This window comes from Rhinoraja longicauda, chromosome 9 (assembly GCF_053455715.1).
Source record: "Rhinoraja longicauda isolate Sanriku21f chromosome 9, sRhiLon1.1, whole genome shotgun sequence".
Taxonomy (NCBI): domain Eukaryota; kingdom Metazoa; phylum Chordata; class Chondrichthyes; order Rajiformes; family Arhynchobatidae; genus Rhinoraja; species Rhinoraja longicauda.
In genome coordinates, this window is record NC_135961.1 from 49,105,593 (window position 1) to 49,127,214 (window position 21,622).

At 41.6% G+C, this 21,622-nt stretch overlaps 1 protein-coding gene across 1 annotated transcript in view; it reads left to right on the forward strand.

Moving 5' to 3' along the window:
- The first annotated feature begins 831 nt into the window (after positions 1–831).
- ccdc28a (coiled-coil domain containing 28A) overlaps positions 832–21,622 on the forward strand; it is a 28,707-nt gene continuing 7,916 nt past the window's right edge. Inside the window, exons 1-3 of the mRNA XM_078405444.1 lie at positions 832–1,103; positions 12,891–13,075; positions 21,448–21,611. Coding sequence (XP_078261570.1) covers positions 12,924–13,075; positions 21,448–21,611 — 316 coding nt within the window. The 5' untranslated portion in view covers positions 832–1,103; positions 12,891–12,923. The remainder of the gene's footprint in view (positions 1,104–12,890; positions 13,076–21,447; positions 21,612–21,622) is intronic.

A 21,622-nucleotide genomic window follows, 5' to 3' on the forward strand; every position in this document is an offset into this window, starting at 1 on the left:
TCCCAGCTTTGTATCATCTGCAAATTTGCTAATGGTACTTTTAATCCCTTCATCCAAGTCATTAATGTATATTGTAAATAGCTGCGGTCCCAGCACCGAGCCTTGCGGCACCCCGCTAGTCACTGCCTGCCATTCTGAAAGGGACCCATTTATCCCCACTCTTTGCTTTCTGTCTGTCAACCAATTTTCTATCCATGTCAGTACCCTACCTCCAATACCATGTGCTCTACTTTTGCCCACTAATCTCCTATGTGGAACCTTGTCGAAGGCTTTCTGAAAGTCAAGGTACACCACATCCACGGCTCTCCCCTGTCAATTTTCCTAGTTACATCCTCAAAGAATTCCAGAAGATTAGTCAAGCATAATTTCCCCTTCATATATCCATGCTGACTCGGAACGATCCTGTTACTACTATCCAAATGCTCCGCAATTTCATCTTTTATAATTGACTCCAGCATCTTCCCCACCACTGATGTCAGACTAACTGATCTATAATTTCCTGTTTTCTCACTCCCTCCTTTCTTAATAAGCGGGATAACATTAGCATTCCTAGACTCTCCCACAAGTGGAAACATGCTCTCCACTGATAATCTTTCCTCTCGATCTAATTATTATTTTCAGCAAGGCCTACCTAGCTGTTGCAGTGAGCTAGCTACCTTTTTGTTTGTTTTGATGAGCATGGTTCACTTCACCTTCACTTCAATGCTCTGGTGCTTCACTGCCCCCGCCCCCGGCTCCCTGGGAGTTGCAGTTCACACGTGGTTCATTGACGCTGCCGCTGCACGAAGGCAACTACAGCTCCCAGCATGCGCAGGTGCAGACATACTTCCGGCGGCCTCCGCCGGCAGAGGAGGGTATGTGAGGCAGTCAGCGCTATGGCAACGAGCTGAACTCGGTGGGGTCGCCGGAGGCCTGCGGTCGACGGTCTCGGGGTCCGGGACATTCAAGCCGAACTGATCCGATTATTACCAGCGCCCGTCCTGCGGGCGATCACTGGTGTCCACGCCGGGATCCATCGCCTCTCCGGTTCGGCTGCTTCGTCTCGGATCCCCGGTGCCTGCTGCTCCAATGTCGGCATAGACTCGGTGACCCAGCGTGGCCCGGTAAGAACGGAGCTGTCAGCACAATTACCCATTGCAACAAGATGATGCAGCATTTATATAATTCATTTACGGAGGCCAGTGACTTCACATGAATTGTGGAGTTAAAACGGGACAGAAACGGGCCCTTCGGCTCACCATGTCCACGGTAACCATTCTCCTAGTTAGGACCTTTTCCCCTCTCTACCTTGTCTGTTTATATATCTATCTAAATGTCTCTTCAACGTAATCATCGTATCTGATTCCACCACCTCCTTTGGCAGTACGTTCCAGACATCAAGTAGTGCCTGTTGAAAGACTTTCCCCTTCCTTAACAATATCCTTATTGTTTTGACGTGGTTATGCTTTCCTCTTAATTGTTAACTGTATGTTTGTGTTGTCATTTGTGTGCGAAGCACCAAGGCACATTCCTTGTATATGCATACTTGGCCAATAAACTTATTCATTCATTCATTCATTCATTCATTCATTTAATTATTCATCTGCCGAGGTAAAAATATAGTTGGAACTGAGTTACAGAACTAGTTTTTGGAAATCTGAAATATCTGTTGGATAAATCTGCGACATTAAACTATCTATGGAGAGTGGCAATTAATGTTAGAGTTCAATTACCTTTTTATTCGAGCTAGCCAGCTCTAATACAATATGGAAAGGAAAGACACAATACTAGAGTAACTCAGTAGGTCAGCCAACATTATCATATCATATCATATCATATATATACAGCCGGAAACAGGCCTTGTGACATTATAGGTTGGGATCCTACTTTAGACTCATGGATGGGGAGGGGGGGAGGGCAGGGATGAAAGCTGGGGAAAAGGATGTATGGAAAAAGTTGGTTCCCTGAAACTGTTGCATTTGATGGTGTCATGAGGAATACAATGTATCTAGTTGGATGATGTGATATTCTTCCTTGACTCGGGCTTCAGCAGAACAGAGTAAGAGGTCAAAGACAAAGAGCTCAGAGTCACAATGGGTTGGAGGATTAAATTGACTGGAATCTTGGGGTTACCCTTGAGGACAGAACAAAAGTGCACCGTAAATCAATCACTCAGTCTGTGTTTGATTTCTCCAATGTAGAGGAGCATATTATTAGCATCAAGTACGGTACACTAAATTTGATAAAGTAGCTGGGATAACGGGAAGATGAGGGGTAAGGTATCTCCTGTGGTTTCTTCCCAGTAACCAGATGAGGAAAACCAGATTATCCTGCCTTGCAGCGAATGTAAGACATCACTGAACGAGTCCCTGTTCCAATGACTATGATGGCTTGCTGCAGCATCGGCATATCTTCACTGAACGAGTGAGTCCCTGTTCCAATGACTATGATGGCTTGCTGCAGCATCGGCATATCTTCACTGAACGAGTGAGTCCCTGTTCCAATGACTATGATGGCTTGCTGCAGCATCGGCATATCTTCACTGAACGAGTCCCTGTTCCAATGACTATGATGGCTTGCTGTAGTATCGGCATATCTTTTGATGTTCACCTCATTTAAAGCACTTGAATAGAGGTGTTACAAATTCTGAAGGGCATAAATAAGGTAGTTGTTGGGAAACCTTTCTCCACAGCAACGGTATCTAAAACTAGAAGGCATATGTTTAAGGTTAGGTAGAAGAGGTTTAGAGGGAAAATCTTTTTCACCAGGGCATTATTGGAATTTGGAGCACACCATTGGAGGGAATAGTGGAGGCAGTACATTTTAGAACTATCTAGACAAGTACGTAAATCACCAAGGCATCAAGCGCCGGTGAATGTTATTTGTATGGTTTCTGCATGGTTGGCATGGATGGAGTAGGATGAGGGCATGTTTCTGTGCTGAATGTATGAACACACTGAGAAAGAGAGTGGGTGATGACAGAGATGAACCAAAACATCATGGAGCTGACAGTCCCTTTGGAGCAGATGTTTCATGATGGTGTTATGTTGAAGGTGATCGAAATTACTTTGAATGTGGAGAATGGCGGGGTGGAGATAAGAAGAAAAACCTTGGTCTGGGTGGGAGGAGGAGGGCTGAGAGCAAAAATGCAAAACATGGAGCAGACATGGTTAAAAACCCTGCTATAGTGGAGTTAAGGATAAAAGAAGGCATCTCAGAAACACTGGTGAAGAGGGTATCATCCTTACAACAGATACAATATTGCTGTAAAAGAATGAGAAAGATAAGTCCTCCGAGAGTAGAGGAAGTGTAGTCAAAGCAAATGGTGGAGAACATGTTGACATCGGTTTTACTGCTTTCTAAAGGGGTTTCATATTTAGAAGTTTCTTTCTGCATGGTTTGTTTATCTGAAATATTCACTCATCTTCGTTTGTCTGCCTGACCACCTGAATCAATCCAGCATTCTCTTTTTTGAACTTGATATACCCCCATCCACAGAATTGTTCTATTTATTGTGTTATGAGATGGCTCAATTTGTAACACAGCAAATAACACACACTTTGTTCAGTGTGAAACTAAGAACTGCAGATGCTGGTTTACAAAAAAAGACACAAAGTGCTGCAGTTACTCAATGGGTCAGGCAGCATCTCTGAAGAACATAGATAGGTGACGTTTCTGATCAGGGGCCTTCTTCAGACTGATTGTGGTGGGAGGAAGGGTCGAAGTCTGGCGAGTGATCGTTAGATAGAGGGAATTAGTCAAAGGGTGGTGAATCAGTGGAATTCTTTGCCACAGATATTGGATATTTTTAAGGCAGAGATAGATAAATTCTTGATTCGTACAGATGTCCGAGGTTATGGGGAGAAGGCAGGAGAATGGGGTTAGGGGGGGAGAGATAGATCAGTCATAATTGAATGGCGTAGACCTGATGGGCCGAATGACCTAATTCTACTCCTATTCCTTATGACCTTCTATGGATTATGTCCAGGCAGGAAAGAGTTGGTCTTGGCATTGTGTTTAGTGCAAGCAATGTGGGATGAAGGGCCTGTTCTTGTATTGTGCTCTACAGTTCTATGTTCTGTATAGGTGATTTGTTACCTGTGTGTGAAGCTTGTGTGTAAAAATCACGACATTTCTTGCATTACAACTGTGATCAAACTGTAATGTATTTATTTTGGCTACATTGCAATTATGGATGTCCTCTGCTTAGGAAAGGCTCTGTTTTGGTGTAAATCTATTCTATGTTGTAGTCCCAGAGTGATCAGGAACTTCCAGACCAGAGAACCTGCAGATCATTTTTGCACCATAGACCAAGAAATTTATTTGGATGGAAGAATAATATAGCCACTGCTCCTCAGTTCTCTTCCTTAGTCGAAGAACTAGCACATTTTGTAATTCCTCTCACTGAGAGGATATCTCAAAACATTTTTTAGACATTGAGGAACGTTTGAAGAATAGAACAGGTGGATGTGTCTTTAAGATCTCCTTTAAGAATCACTTTCTGACAAAATGGCATTCTTTCTATATTCCACTTCTGGTCGCAAGCCATAAAAACTTCAACCACCCACCTTACAGTCGGTGAATGTGCACACAACTCTGTTAAGATAGAACTGAACGTTCTCTGCTTCCTTGACTTAACTCCCATCAGACTAATTAGCACCAATATTAATGATCTTAAACTGCTTGGGTGGAGCACCTTGAAAAGTATGGTATTTAAATACCATTGTACAGATAATTTATTTCCCCATCTTTTGTACTTTGGGCTGTCAGAGGCCCGAACTGAGCACTTTGTATTGCTTTTAAAATCTTTGTTTTTTCTCTGAATGCAGTTATCTTCAATAAGTGGTAGGTAATTCATTAACTGTTTCCTAAATTCAGCAAATATTTTGGCCTGCATCAAAATGATCGCGGCCCTTTGCAGCTGCTGATCATCACGTTGTAAGGAAATATTTGACTGATTTTCTTTTTACAAACTTTGAACCTCGGCACTCTCATTCTTGCTATTCTGATCTAGCCAAAAGTTTTATTCAGGGTTTCCTTTTTAATGCATAACTCTAAAAGAACTGTTCGGTGATTTCACTTTTCAAGGATAAAATTCCTTCACTAAACGAGTTGCTCTGATTGCTCCTCATAGTTCCTATTAGAAGGAGTTCATAGAATCCATGGTGGCTCTCGGATCAGTCCCATCTCCCCACTTATTTCCTGTAACCTATTCTGTCATGCATTCCCATTAAATTGTCCTGATTCTCCCAACGGCCACCAAGCTAGGGGTGATTTACAGTGTAGGAAGGAATTGCAGATGCTGGTTTAAACCAAAGATAGACAAAAAAGCTGGAGTAACTCAGAGGGACAGGCAGCATCTCTGGAGAAAAGGAATGGTTGACTTTTTGGTTCGAGACCCTTCTTTACAGTAGCTAATTAACCTACGGGCCAGCATGTTTTTGGCATGTCCAGGAAGCCCACCCAATCACACGGAGAATATTCAAAATGCACCAAAATTGCGTTGAGCCCAGACCATTGGAGTAGCAAATCTGCAGCATTACCTGCCATGTTACTCTTTCTGGATATCGTACTGATACCCATGAATTAGGAAAGAGAAAGGTATGTTTAAATTATTTGATTTTAGCCTGAGCCATAGTCTCAATGGCACATTTAGATGTATCTGGGAAAAGCATAAGTTGGCTTAGCGTTTTAATGCTACTCAGTGGTGCCTGTTGGAACATATGTGTATATGTGAGGGGAACATTGGGAAAGTACAGAATTACCCAATTTGCTGGTGAGGGTTCACATGTGAACAGTATATTTAGTGATGGGTACTCTCAAGCAAAACCTTGATGTCCCTCATGAGAGGGCAAGGCAAAAATATATTTTAGAGAACTAAATGTATTATTTTCTCAAACAGTCTTGGAGTTTAGAAACTGCATGAAGGACTCCTCGGGCTATAGATGCGATCCACTGCAGATTTTGAATGGCTAATCACTGCGCTCCAGATTCTGAATGGTTAATCAATGCTAACATTACATTACAACATTGGTGATCTAATAGTAAAATTATCGTACTGGTAGTCCAGTTACAGTCAGAATTAAAATCCCACCATGGTAGCTGTGGAATTTCAATTCAATCAATAATCTGGAGCTAAATCCACAATAAAGATAATGGTGGAAAATGGAGAGTGCAGCATTGTAAATCTCTCTTTTGTACAAACATCATCCCAAGTTCCACATTTCCTTTTTATCTCTCCTTTTTCCCCCTCCTCTTGACCCCTTCTACCATAACCTTTTCTATGGCTTTACATTTCAATCCTCCTCATCTTTCCCTTTCTGACATTCTTTGGTCTTCCTTTCACTGCTAGCCTTTGTCATTTCGTCATCCAACTGCCAATCCCCCCCCCCCCCCAATCCCCCCATCTGTACTCACCTATCACTTGCCATGCTTTGTTCCACCCCAACCTTTTTGTACCAGCTTTCTTTTTCACTACTCCAATCAGTCTGAAGATGGGTCCTGTCCCAAAATATCATCTGTCCATTCCCTTCACAGGTGATGTCTGAGTTACTCCAGTACTTTGCTTTTTACCACTAGGAATAAGTGAACTAGTTGTTCACCCTTCTTTCTAACTGCAAATTGGCTTGAAAAATTGCCTGGACTGTAAATAATAGTGTACAAAACATAACTCAGTAGTTACTATGGATGATGTGATAACTGATTATGTGATAAAGTCCTATAAAAGATGTGTATCTCCCACTCATTCTTTTCTGCCACCCATCTTTCTCTCCTCTCCTTTGTGGATGGCTTGTCCATCTTTGGCAACTTGTTAAAGTACAAAATCTATGATTTAGCACCAGGTTCAGTTACAGTGTGGACAAAGGACCTTGGAAAAGTAATGTGTTGGTAACTGTGTAAATCCTTAACAAAACTGGAGAGTACAGTGAATTTTTTTGTCAGTCTCTGGTGGCAATAAGCCTCTTTTTGGGAGGTTAGTACTTTTACTTACTTTTCAGCTCGTTGCGTGAAGTTGGTGCCCAGGAGAAAAATAAAGAATATGAGATTCTGGCTAAGTTTTTACAGGGTGAAATGAAGATTTATTGAGAATAGCTTTGCCTACTGTCTGGTCGCAGAGTAATTTTGGCATCAGATTGAGAAAATAGCTTGATCTTTTGCCAAACATGGCTGTGAGAAACTTCGAAGTCTAAAGAATTCGTGGAGGACGGTGACTGCCAAGTTATGCTCTCTTAGAGCAGTGTTTGATCTAATTGGTCATTAAACATGCGGTACAGCAGCAATGTTCACTTCAGACTGGTTGAGCCTTTTACATAGTGTAACAAAATAACTGCAGATGCTGGTACAAATCGAAGGTATTTATTCACAAAATGCTGGAGTAACTCAGCAGGTCAGGCAGCATCTCAGGAGAGAAGGGATGAGTGACATTTCGGGTCAAGACCCTTCTTCAGACTAAACATAGTTTAGTTTAGAGATGTGGCGTGGAAACCTTTGTGGCCCTTCGGCTCACCAAGTCTACACCGACCAACATAGAAAATAGGTGCAGGAGTAGGCCATGCGGCCCTTCGAGCCTGCACCGCCATTCAATATGAGCATGGCTAATCATCCAACTCAGTATCCCGTACCTGCCTTCTCTCCATACCCCCTGATCCCTTTAGCCACAAGGGCCACATCTAACTCCCTCTTAAATATAGCCAATGAACTGGCCTCAACTACCTTCTGTGGCAGAGAATTCCACAGATTCACCACTCTCTGTGTGAAAAAAAACGTTCTCATCTCGGTCCTAAAAAACTTCCCCCTTATCCTTAAACTGTGACCCCTTGTTCTGGACTTCCCCAACATCGGGAACAATCTTCCTGCATCTAGCCTGTCCAACCCCTTAAGAATTTTGTAAGTTTCTATAAGATCCCCCCTCAATCTTCTAAATTCCAGCGAGTACAAACCGAGTCTATCCAATCTTTCTTCATATGAAAGTCCTGCCATCCCAGGAATCAATCTGGTGAACCTTCTCTGTACTCCCTCTATGGCAAGAATGTCTTTCCTCAGATTAGGAGACCAAAACTGTACGCAATACTCCAGGTGTGGTCTCACCAATGCCCTGTACAACTGCAGCAGAACTTCCCTGCTCCTATACTGAAATCCCCTCGCTATGAATGCCAACATACCATTTGCTTTCTTCACTGCCTGCTACACCTGCATGCCTATTTTCAATGACTGGTGTACCACGACACCCAGGTCTCGTTGCATCTCCCCTTCTCCTAATCGGCCACCATTCAGGTAATAGTCTGCTTTCCTGTTCTTGCCACCAAAGTGGATAACCTCACATTTATCCACATTATACTGCATCTGCCATGCCTTTGCCCACTCACCTAACCTATCCAAGTCACGTTGCAGCCGCCTAGCATCCTCCTCACAGCTAACACTGCCCCCCAGCTTCGTGTCATCCTTCGTGTCATCCAACAATCGCCCTTACTAGTTCTAATCTACACACTAGGGACAATTAAACCAATTAACCTACGGATCTGCTTGTCTTTGGGATTTAACCAGAACACCCGGAGAAAATCTACACAGTCACAGGGAGAACGTACAAACTCTGTACAGACAGCACCCATAGGAGGGATCGAACTTCGGTCTGTGGTGTTCAAGGCAGCAACTCTGTCGCTGCGCCACTATGCCACCCATAGAATCTGACTATTTGGTCCATCTGGTCTTACTCAGAGTTTATGCTCCATTAAAGTTTCCTCCCCATTGCTACTTGGCCGCACACGAACAGCATCTTCTATTTCCCTCGTTTATTAATTTAGCTTTATTTTAAATGTATTTGCTGTACTCGCCTTATTTGGTATTTTTAGGAAATGTTTTCAGAGAGATATATTTTAAATACTTGTTATGTTACAAATGAAAGAGTGCTGAAGTTCTTTTCCTGTTTTATCAACCTTTTACTGTATACCTTTTACATTAATTTATATTTTGGGTCATAGTTCCGGAACTTCACAGTGAACAACTAAAAGCACGTTAATACTTGTTTTTATGTCAGCCGTTGCTGGATCCTGTATTGTTCCAGAGTGGTTCCTGACTACTGATTTTTACATTATCTATCATGTCGTGCCATTCACATTAACAAAGAAAATCTCCCAGATTTAAAGATAGACACAAAAAGCTGGAGTATCTCCAACTCCCAGATTTGAATACGGATTGTGCATTTATTTATTTGCTTCATGAGACCAATTGCTATCTACACCTGCAGCTCAACTACTGTGGCTGGGGTGACCTTGGTTCTGTCATGGAAATGACGCAGATCAAATAATTTTCCATTTGCCCTATAGATTAGTTTTACTCCAATTACAATCTTGTTTGAGGTGACGTGCTGTATTGCTCCAAGAATGACTGGAATATAAATGGTCTTTAAGTGGTCTTCACTAAGATTAGCTCTACTATAGGTCTGTTAGTTAAAATCAAGGCTAGCAAATGTAACATGGAAGTGAGTTTCTACAGGTTGTTGAATTTGAGGAGGGGGCTTAATTGTCCCTCCCAGTTGATGGAGTCAAAGGCTGTAGTGAGGTTGAAAAGGCCATTTGCATGGTGCTGTCCCCTGTAATCGTTTACGAGGTGTGTCATAGAAACATAGAAAAATGGGTGCAGGAATAGGCCATTCGGCCTTTTGAGCCAGCACCGCCATTCAATATGATCATGGCTAATCATCTAAAGTCTGTACCCCGTTCCTGCTTTTTCCCCAAATCCCTTGATTCCTTTGAAATGGAACAGCCATGGTGATGTGGATGCCAAGAAACCTGAAGCTATTGACCATCTTTACAGTAGCATCACTGAGATCAGGATTGTGTTCACCAGCCCTGCTTCCCTGGGTGAACAGCCAACCCTTTCATCTTGCTGATGTTAAGGGCTAGGTTGATGTCCTGAAACCATGACACAATGTCCCCGATCCCTTTCCTGTACTCTACCTCATCATTGTTGTTGATCTGCCTGATAGCAGTGGTGTCATCGGCAAACTTAAAGATCAAGTTGGCGCTGTTCTTGGCCACAAAGTCAAGGGTGTACAAGGAATAGAGCAGTGGATAGAGCACACAATCTTGAGCACCAATGTTGAGGGTCAGGGTGGAAGAAATGTTAAGACCAATTCATTCTGACAGTAAGGCAGTCTCGAAGTCAGTTACAGATGGAGGCCCCAAGACCAAGGCCCAGAAGGGAGAGAGACTGATTTGGTATTACAGTGTTGAAGGCTTAGATGTGGTCAATGAATAGCGTCATGACAGATGTTCTTATTGTCAAGGTGATCCAGAGGTAATCCTGCCCTTCTTTATACTTCTAACTTACAGCGGGCATCTTAAGCCACCGAGGAGGCAGCACAATGCTGTCTCTGGAAAATCCTTCACATGTACTCAAATTAGTTTTTGCATAATTATGGAAAAGTTTAGCAATGGTCTAAAAGTTGAAGTCCTAAATTTGGGCAAATCCAATTTTGATAGTATTTGGTAGGAACTTCCAAAGGTTGATTGGGGAGGCAGTTGGAGGGTAAAGGGATGTCTGATTACGTGGAAGGCTTTGAAACATGGGATAATGAGACTTCAGGACCAGCATGTTCTGTTGGAGTGAAGGGCAAGGATGGCAGGAATGACACGAGATATTGAGGCTACGGTTAGGGAAAAAGGAGGGATATGTGAGGTATATGCAGATCAAGTGAATCAATGGAAGCATATAGGGGGTGTAGGAGTGCACTTAACAGGGAAATTGGGAAGGTTAGAAAGTGGGCATGTGATAGCTTTGGCATCACAAAATGATAGCTTTGGCAGATGATATTAGCTTTGGCAGATGATATTGAGAAAAATCCAAAGAGATTTTCCAAGTGTATAATGGAGAAAAGAGTAACTATGGAGAGAATAGAAGATCAACAAGGTTGCCTGTGTGCGGAGCCACAAGAGATGGGCAAAGTGCTCAATGGATATTTCTTGTCTATATTTAACTTGGAGAAAGGGATAGATGCTAGGATGTTGTGGGAAGTTAGAGAAAGAATTGTGGGACCACTGGCAGAGATATTCATATCAATAGCAACAGCTAAGTTGCTGGAAGACTGGTTGGTGGCTAAAGTTGTGTCTTTATTTAAGATAGGCTGCAAAAAAACCCTGGAACTACAGACTGGTGAGCCTAACATCAGAGGTGCTTGAGTTATTGGAGGGGATTCTGAGAGACAGAATCTACATGCATTTACAAAGTCAAGGACTTAATAGGAATAGCTATTAAGTCCTTTGTCAAGTCAACTCAAGTCATAGGCAGAAGCACAGTGAAGGACAAATACAATGGAAATTTTGCTTGCAGTAAGATCAAAGGTATGTAGATTCAGACAACACACAAAACCATAAATTACACAAATTTTACAAGCTAGTGAAAGTAAGATTTCTGATGGTTATTAAGGAAGGAGTGATGTTACCGGTCTTCATGGATTAGACAATAGACAATAGATAATAGCCAATAGTTGCAGGAGGAGGCCATTCGGCCCTTCGAGCCAGCACCGCCATTCAATGTGATCGTGGCTGATCATTCTCAATCAGTACCCCGTTCCTGCCTTCTCCCCGTACCCCTTGACTCTGCTATCCTTAAGAGCTCTATCTAGCTCTCTCTTGAATGCATTCAGAGAATTGGCCTCCACTGCCTTCTGAGGCAGAGAATTCCACAGATTCACAACTCTCTGACAGAAAACATTTTTCCTCATCTCAGTTCTAAATGGCCTACCCCTTATTCTTAAACTGTGGCCCCTTATTCTGGACTCCCCCAACACTGGGAACATGTTTCCTACCTCTAACGTGTCCAACCCATTAATAATCTTATACGTTTCGATAAGATCCCCTCTCATCCTTCTAAATTCCAGTGTATACAAGCCTAGTCACTCCAGTCTTTCAACATACGACAGTCCCGCCAATCCGGGAATTAACCTAGTAAACCTACGGTGCACGCCCTCAATAGCAAGAATATCCTTCCTCAAATTTGGAGACCAAAACTGCACACAGTACTCCAGGTGCAGTCTCACTAGGGCCCTGTATAACTGCAGAAGGACCTCTTTGCCCCTATACTCAACTCCCCTTGTTATGAAGGCCAACATTCCATTGGTTTTTTTCACTGCCTGCTGTACCTGCATGCTTCCTTTCAGTGACTGATGCACTAGGACACCCAGATCTCGTTGTACACCCCCTTTTCCTAACTTGACACCATTCAGATAATACTCTGCCTTCCTATTCTTACCACCAAAATGGATAACGTCACACTTATCCACATTAAACTGCATCTGCCATGCATCCGCCCACTCACACAACCTGTCCAAGTCACCCTGCAACCTCATAGCATCTTCCTCACAGTTCACACTACCACCCAGCTTTGTATCATCTGCAAATTTGCTAATGGTACTTTTAATCCCTTCATCATTGAGGGATTGAGGGATGCTGATGAGGAGGTTGCGGATTCAGTTGCCAAGGAAGATACAACCGCAATCCTACTTCGGCAAAAGAACACTATGGACCACTTCTTGCGCTTTCATGAACTCCTTCTTTCTCTCATTATGTTTTGCACCAATGTCTTATTTTTGTTTTGAACAGTATTTTGTCTTTCTTACTTTTTAGCAGAATTCATGTGCAAATTTACGTACAATTTAAGTATAAATATCTGCTTAGCGTATGGAAAGGTCTGTAGGACCCTCATTGGCCTTATTAGTCACGAAAACCCACAAGGCTTGAATGGATGTCAGTCATCCTCTCAACCCAAAGCTGTGCTCAAGGGGATGAAATAAAATGCATGTCAGCTGCATTTTATTTGAACCATTTATTAGTTTGAAAATACCATTTGGGTAATGCTTACTAGTTAACTATATATTTTTAAGCCTTCTAACATTTCTTTAACTTGTATTTCAGTTGGCAGATTTTGCACTCTGAAAAGTCAACAGAATGGAGGAAAAGAAAATGAAACGCAGAAGCCCCAAGACCGCTTCAATTCAGCAAGCTCCTCCAGTGAGCAGCAAAAAAAATGTGGCGCCGAGTAAGACCACGGCCTTGAATGTTGGCGGACAGGCGGCTGCCCCAAGACAAAAACTAAAAAGGTATTGTATTGTTGATATTCCACCATAAGATGTGGACATCTCTGGCAAGGTGAGCTCACGTCACTTATGCTGGTGATGATGGTTTTCCAAGTCACTTCTGAGGCCTTTAACCGTTAGTCATTTTGACGTGGATCGAATCACGCATAGGACGAACAAGTAAGGACAGCAGGCTTCTGACCCTGATAAAGAGGATTGTGCCAGTTTTTTAAATTCTGAATGTCACTTTGCTCACATTATAAAGATTTTCAGAAGTAAGTGAAGAATGTTCTATTAAAAGTTGTATTTCAATGTTTTACATTTTACTTGGGAACAGTGCAACATTTTATTACCCTCTCAAATATCAAGAACTCTTAGAAGAGCTATAGCATGTCTAAATCATCTATTTTACCCTCCCATCATTTTGGAAGAGTTTGTCATTCCACTTGAGTTTAGGAAACAGTGTTTACAAGGGTCTGCCATTAACTATTTTTTAAATTGTACAAAATGTGTACCTTTTGCTGGAATGCATAACCAAAATACCGACAAAACACGTTTTACCATGCATAAGGAATATATGAACATTGGGATAGATCCGTAGAAGAGCAAGAGGCTGTGGAGTGAATAAAGTCTGAGTGGCATTGCTAATTTATCATAGGCAGCTTTGTATGCTTTACGATTTGGAATGTTTTGCAATTCGACTTATCTTTTAGGCTGGTCTCAACAAGCTTTCAGTAACTTAAACTGTTCAATTCACAGTATTTGAAAAAAATCCATCACAGTAGCTCTTTTTCTTTATGAAAATGAATTACCTGCATAGTATATGCAATAACTCCAGAAGGTAATGTAAACCTAACAATCAGGAAATGTAACTAAACAGCAAAAATTTGGAGCTGTTCCAATCTAAGGATGGAGGAATGCACACTAGTTTCATTCTTCATTGAGAGTAGTTTTATCAATGTCAAGAATTGCAGTTTTGGGCTGTCATCAGGTTTGAAAGTTCAATTGGCTGTCTGTTATTTTGTACTGTATGGTATGAAAATAAACTTATTAGGCTTTGATGGAACTGTGGCATGGTATTTTGAGCTCTAACATTGCCTTGAATAGCTGTAGGCCATAGATCAGCCAGGATTGTGAAGCAGTTTCAGGTAGTGATCTCATTGCATCACATGGATACCTATCATTTTTGCAGCACATTGATATCAATACATTAAGCCCAGTGACAACACCTGGGGTATTGCCACAATAGCTCTTTGTTCAATATGTCACCTGTGTACAACGCAGAGTGGTTTTATGGGTTTAAAAAATAATAATATACAGTTCACGATTTTATTTTTTGTTGTAGATAAGGGTGTGGGAATGGGGGCAGAAACAAAGAGGTGATGAGAGGAATATGGGAAACCAGATTGGCCCCTGAAACCTGTTGGCTCATGGCTGAGCTGCATCTTATCCCTGTTTATCCACCTACCCTTTCAGTCTGCAGCCTGGCTGGTTAGTTAGCATGCATTCGAGTGATCTGTTACTAAAGATTTTTAGATTTTTTAGATTTTAGATTTAGAGATACAGCGCAGAAACAGGCCCTTCGGCCCACCGGGTCCGCGCCTCCCAGCGATCCCCGCACACTAACACTATCCTACACCCACTAGGGACAATTTTTACATTTGCCCAGCCAATTAACCTACATACCTGTACGTCTTTGGAGTGTGGGAGGAAACCGAAGATCTCGGAGAAAACCCACGCAGGTCACGGGGAGAACGTACAAACTCCGTACAGACGCCGCCCGTAGTCAGGATCGAACCTGAGTCTCCGGCACTCCATTCGCTGTAAGGCAGCAACTCTACCGCTGTGTTTGATTGCATTTTATCTGCTCTCTGTGATTAGATAAATTAAGATGCCTCACAATTTAGACCTGGAGAGTACTGCTTGAGTCTGATCTTCATCAATGCAAAATGATTAGAGAAGGAGAAAGTGAAAGTCAGAGGATGAATTTCATTCTGGGGGCAGGGATTCTATGACATTTTTTACAGTAAATATATCTCTATCAGCTACATTCCAATTCTATACACTGATCCAAGATTTGTAAATTGTACTATTACTATTTTGTTTGTCTGGTGGTAGGGAAGATAGAGTGTTAAATTCGAGAGGTGTATCAAATCAGTACAGTCAAATCGTGAGAACCAACACTGATTGGATCATTTGAACATGAAAGGGAGGATTCATCATGAGCTTTTGGGAGCTGGAATCAAACCGGCAAGAGTTCAATTAGTCCGTCTCCCTCTCGTGGTAGGATAGGTGTATTGTAGCTTGTGGTTCTTTTCTCACAGTGCTGATATCATTAAGCCTGTTTGCTAAAGGTGCAGGTTCAGAGTAAATGGGCGTAGTCTTAAAATTGTTTCAAATGTTAATCCTTTTGATTTTTGGCAAACATAAAAGATTAGTATATATTTTCTAATTGGCAGTTTCATGAAAAGAAGCACACTCCCATTTTCCACTGATGTATTATTACAGTCAGGTGAGATAGTCCTTTTAAGTATTGTTTTAAATTTGAGGAATGTCATTTTATTCATGTAACAAACTTATAATTTCTTGGAGTTGGGAGGTTTTCAGTTCCTGGGTGCCAGCAGCGCTCTGGTGCCAAAATAAACTGACCATTTTCCAAGTGCATGCACAGGTAGGTGACTGTCAGCCAGCATTTGAGTATGTTTCTTCAGAGCTGGACTCAGCCCCATCTTCAATTGATATTTTATTATTAAGCACTGTCCTCCTGTTTAGGCCAATTACCCCAGTGGCCAATGAGTATTATTGAACTGCAATTGTAAGAGTTTGTCCCCTAATAGGAATCTTCAGTTTGAGAACACCTTTTTGAATTTAGTAGTACTCATTAAAGGCAAGTTTTGTAATCTAATATATTTAATCATAATATAACAAATCTTCTAATTCTCTCGGCTAAGTCAATAATCATGCTCCTCCCACTGAAAAACGAACAGAAGATAAAATATGTATTTATTAACAGCGAATGTGGCAGTTCTCTACCCTTTGTTCAAGGAGGTGGCTAAAAAGTTGGCAGAAATAACAGGAGGCTTAAGGATTTTGGAACTCCTCAGAAGAGGATCATGAAGAAAGGCAAGTTAGAACATGACAGTAAACTGGCAGGAAGCATTGAGTGGACTCTCAAGAGCATCTACAAGTTAAAAGGAAAAGACGTGTGAGAGCAAAATGTTGTCTCCACCCAAACAAAGACATGAAGATTTAAAGTAGAACTTGTATAAGACAAGTAACTTCCCAGAAGTACCAGAGAACTATGGAAAATGGAGAACTGAAAAAATAATTAGTAGTACGTAAAGGAAAATGGTGTTGGAGAAGTTAGCGAATCTGACAATCTACATTTGGATATTCTGATTGAGGTGGCTGTGAACAGGTGGTAGACACTCTAGTTGTCATCTTCCAAAAATATAGATCTTAGACATTTTCCTGTCGATGATCACAAATATGACCTTGCTGTGAAGGGAAGGAGGGAGAGAGAATATGACAAACCGCTGACCTGTTAGCCTTTTGTCATGGTAGTGAACATGCTAGAATCTACAATGGATATAATTTGAAACACATTGAAAAGAATAATAGGATTTACAGTGCCCTCCATAATGTTTGGGACAAAGACCCATCATTTATTTATTTGTCTCCGTACTCCACAATTTGAGATTTGTAATAGTGGTTACAGTGATTGTGGTTAAAGTGGATATTGTCAGATTTTGTCAGATTTTAATAAAGGCCATTTTTATACATTTTGGTTTCACCATGTAGAAATTACAGTTGTGTTTATACATAGCCCCCCCCCCCCCCCCCCCATTTCAGGGCACCATAATGTTTGGGACACATGGCCTCACGGTTGTTTGTAATTGCTCGGGTGTATTTAATTGCCTCCTTAATGCAGGTATAAGAGAGCTCTCAGCACCTAGTCTTTCCTCCAGTCTTTCCATCACCTTTGGAAACTTTTATTGCTGTTTATCAACATGAGGACCAAAAACGAGGAACAAAATGAGGTGACAGGGTTGTGGTGGGGGGAGGGGTGGTGAAATGGGAAAACCTGAGTGGATATGAATTACGAACTAGTTATCTCATAGAAAGTAAACTAGGGGAATAAATAGATCTTTCTCGTGTTCCACAGAGATTTGAGCTTTGGGCCCAGCCATTTATGATCTATGTCAACAATTGAACCAAGCCACCAAATAATAGATTTTCATGGTCGCTGATAGTACAAAACTAAATGGGATTTTGAGTGGGGAGGAGGATGTAATGAGGCTTTAAGGGAAGACAGACAAACTGAGCGAATGAAGACAAGCAAGTCAGCTGGAAATATAATGTGGGAAAAAAAGTGAAACTATTGGTTTTGATGCAATGCATTATGTTTTTCAAATCACAGATTAAGAAAGGTTGTTCGAAGGGATTTAGTGTCCTTGTACACAAATTATTGAAGGCAAACCAGCATATACGGCAAGTTGTTAGGGAGGCATTTATTGCAAACAGATTTGAATAAAGATGTTTTGCTGCAATTATAAAGGGTCTAGGTGAGACACGCAGAGAGTATTGTGTGCATTTTTGGTCGTGTAACCTAACTAAAATTATACTTGCAGTTTAGGGATTGCAGCAAAAATACACCTGAGTGATTTCAGGAATCTGCATTATCTTGCTTCTCTGAGTTGTAATTTATACTTTTGCCTTGTATCAACCCTTCCTTTAGCTTGTGAGGAAATCTGTGAGAATTGGCCAATTAGGAGATTGCCAGCATTTTCTGCCTGTGAAAATGTAGGCAGTGATTACATAATAAAATTATTGCGATCAGAGCTGCGTCCAGGAGGTTCAAAGCTCCTTAATGGAAAACTGATCTTTAAACAGAATGAAAGACTCCTGACTTTTTCCTCTCCTTACAAGTATGAGGTTAAAGGTCACACAAGGTCAGATCAGTGAGTGACATCACAAAAGTTAATGTTTATTTTTGAACCGTGTCTGAGATTCTCAACTGTCAGCCTGTTTTGGAGCTTCTTCAAGCAAAGGACTGCTCTATTGAGTGGTTGCAAGCTAAAGGTAAAGTGGAAAAACACTATAATCCATTGCAAATCAAATTGGTATGCAAAGCCTTTATTTTGTCGTTCATTATCAAGGAACTGACATTGTCCTTGTGTGGAAGACTGTTGGCCTCCTATTCTGTCAATTGTTGAATATTAATTTATATTGGCATTTAATGGGCAACTTGTAGTTACAGAAGTGTCTTACTGAAGTACCTACCTGTTGAAAACTGTTGTTGACCATAGCAGTTTCTGAAGTAATACAGTGTAGCCATCAGCTTGGATTCTCCAATTCTTGTATTTATGTTCCTAAGATGAATGTGGTCTTGGATAAGGAGATCTGGAGCAGAGCAAAAAACAAAGTGCTAGAAGAAGTCAGTTGGCTAGGCAGCATCTGTGGAGGGAAATGACTAGGCGATGTTGCGGGTCAGGACTCTTCTCCTTCATCTATCCATGCCTGACATGCATGAGTCCTTCCAGTGGTCTTTTCTTTGTTCAAGATTCTGTGGTTTCTTGTGTCTCCTGATATAAAGCAGATTCAGGAAGAAACTGTAACTCAGTCAGATCTTTTCTTAATATATTGCTGACTGCTGTGCATGTTTCAGCAAAAAACTACCAAAGACACAAACGCCAGTTGATCTTTCTTCTCCCAGTCATTGTGTGTGACACTGAGGACAGTTATACTGTCCTTTCCATCAAGCTGTTGATGGTAAACCGTTTTAATTCCGATTATTGGCAAGATCACTCGTGGCACAATGCCCATGCTACAAATTCTCAACTCAGTAATTCCAACCCTTGCCCAGGATGGGTGTACAAGTAGAATGCTTGTGGTGATGTTGAGGACCATTGCATCTGCTCTAATTGCAAAATATCACTGTTTGGGACAGGCCTATGAAGGGTCTATCCGATTTTGTGACTGCTATGCCAAAGGTCCTAGACTGAAATGTGAATAGATGCCAGATTCATTGATTAGGTGCTTTCTGTAGAAGTTTGCAGCTCTCTCTGTAAATGTGTGCGATGCACTGGTTTCCTCCCACATCCCCAAAATGTGCACATTGGGTAATTGACAATTATCAACTACCCCTTTCTGTAGATAAGTGGGCATGTGAGAAAAGGTTTCAAGTCAAAAGGGACTGATGAAATTGCTGTGCTGGGAGTCAGCACAGAACCAACAAACAAAATGTCATTGTCCTGCATCGCAATAAGTAAGTGCAAGAACTTATCAAGTTATATAGTCATAGTTATATAGCACATACACAGAACTTAAGCCCAACTTGTCAATTAAGGGGTATTCCTGACAGTCTCATTTGTCTGCTTTTGATGCATACCTCATTTATTGTTATGACTGTATGGTAACGACATTTTGTTCAATTTTTTTTGAATGACAAATAAATTCAATTCAATTCCTTTCCTGTCCATGTACTTGTTTAGGTGTCTTTTAAATGATGTAATTGTACCTGCATTAACCACTTCCTCTGGAACTACTACCTCCTCTTCCACCTATAATCCTTCCTCTCTAGCTTCACAGTTCGCAACTATTCAATCCTTTTGTCTCACACCTTCTGTCTTTTCATCTCTGGCTGTTGTCCACCTTCTGCTTATCAGCAGCTATTTGAACACTGAGTTTCCACTGGGTCTGAGAAAACATGAAGTAAATTAATCATTACTGCTCCTCCAAAGCCAGACAAGGAAGGATATATTGTTTCTTGTAAAGGATTCATTAATGTTCTACCAGGTTTATGGCATTTATGATTGTATTAAACAAAGACCATGGTACTGGAGCATACTGAGTAAATAAATCTGAAGTGTTGCTGAGACAGTGCCGCCCAGACAGGTCCCAAGTCCAACTTTTTAAACCGCATAAATGAGCTAATTTCAGCCGGGTAAAGATGCTGTGATTAACTTTACCTACTGGCCAGTTGTGGGGGAGAAAACCGGCAGGGACCTTCTGATAAATGTCAGTATCATTCAGGCCATCTATGACCTCCTCCGGACAGTTTGTGTCTGCTTTGTAGAATTACTTCTGCAGAGGGATCTCCACCCTCAATAGAGTGAGGAATATATTTTAAAGAAAGTTGCATGCATGTAGACTGGTCTAAAGGGATCAGGGGGTATGGAGAGAAGGCAGGTGCGGGATACTGAGTTGGATGATCAGCCATGATCATATTGAATGGCGGTGCAGGCACGAAGGGCCGAATGGCCTACTCCTGCACCTATTTGCTATGTTTCTATGTTTCTGTGTCACAAATTTTAAATCTTGTATTTTAATATACACCATCACTGAGAAATTTATGCTAACCTTTGTCTACTAATAGTGTCATCGCCTGAAGATTTAGTGATATAAGTCAAATAACATCTAGTATGAGCTTTAAGATAGATTTTTTGTCACCCAATTCCCCTATAATTTATCAAGCTTGTGTTTATGTTTTCTGCATACAGGTATACATTTTTTTGTTGCATTTGTAAATTTCCTTGTGCTGTAAAGTAATGAGAAAGTCAATTAAGGTTGGTTTGGTTCCTGAAGAAATGTTTAATTGGCCTCAATAGACAATAGACAATAGACAATAGGTGCAGGAGTAGGCCATTCAGCCCTTCGAGCCAGCACCGCCATTCAATGCGGTCATGGCTGATCACTCTCAATCAGTACCCCGTTCCTGCCTTCTCCCCATACCCCCTCACTCCGCTATCCTTAAGAGCTCTATCCAGCTCTCTCTTGAAAGCATCCAACAAACTGGCCTCCACTGCCTTCTGAGGCAGAGAATTCCACACCTTCACCATTCTCTGACTGAAAAAGTTCTTCCTCATCTCCGTTCTAAATGGCCTACCCCTTATTCTTAAACTGTGGCCCCTTGTTCTGGACTCCCCCAACATTGGGAACATGTTTCCTGCCTCTAATGTGTCCAATCCCCTAATTATCTTATATGTTTCAATAAGATCCCCCCTCATCCTTCTAAATTCCAGTGTATACAAGCCCAATCGCTCCAGCCTTTCAACATACGACAGTCCCGCCATTCTGGGAATTAACCTAGTGAACCTACGCTGCACGCCCTCCATAGCAAGAATATCCTTCCTCAAATTTGGAGACCAAAACTGCACACAGTACTCCTCAGCAGTAGAAAGTGCAAGATTCAATATATTTGTCATTGATTTCAGGGCTACTACACTGTGGAGTCTGAAAGGGAGAAAATCAGCAGAACCCCACAGTGTGGGAGCGGTGCGGCAGCTGTCCGAACACCTGAGCAGCACAATTGCTTTTGTCATGAAGTCCTGCTTTTCCATAATTTGTATCACCCCAATATAAACTCACTTATTCTTTCCCTCCTCTGATCTTAGGGTTGTTATAGAGAAACCTAAGCCACAGAGTTCAGCTGGAAAGAGCACCCAGGCAGCCCCTATTCAGCATTCCTTCCTCACCGATGTATCTGATGTGAAAGAGATGGAGAGAGGACTGCTCAGCCTCCTAACCGACTTCCACTCTGGAAAGCTTCAAGCGTTTGGTAAAAGCCTC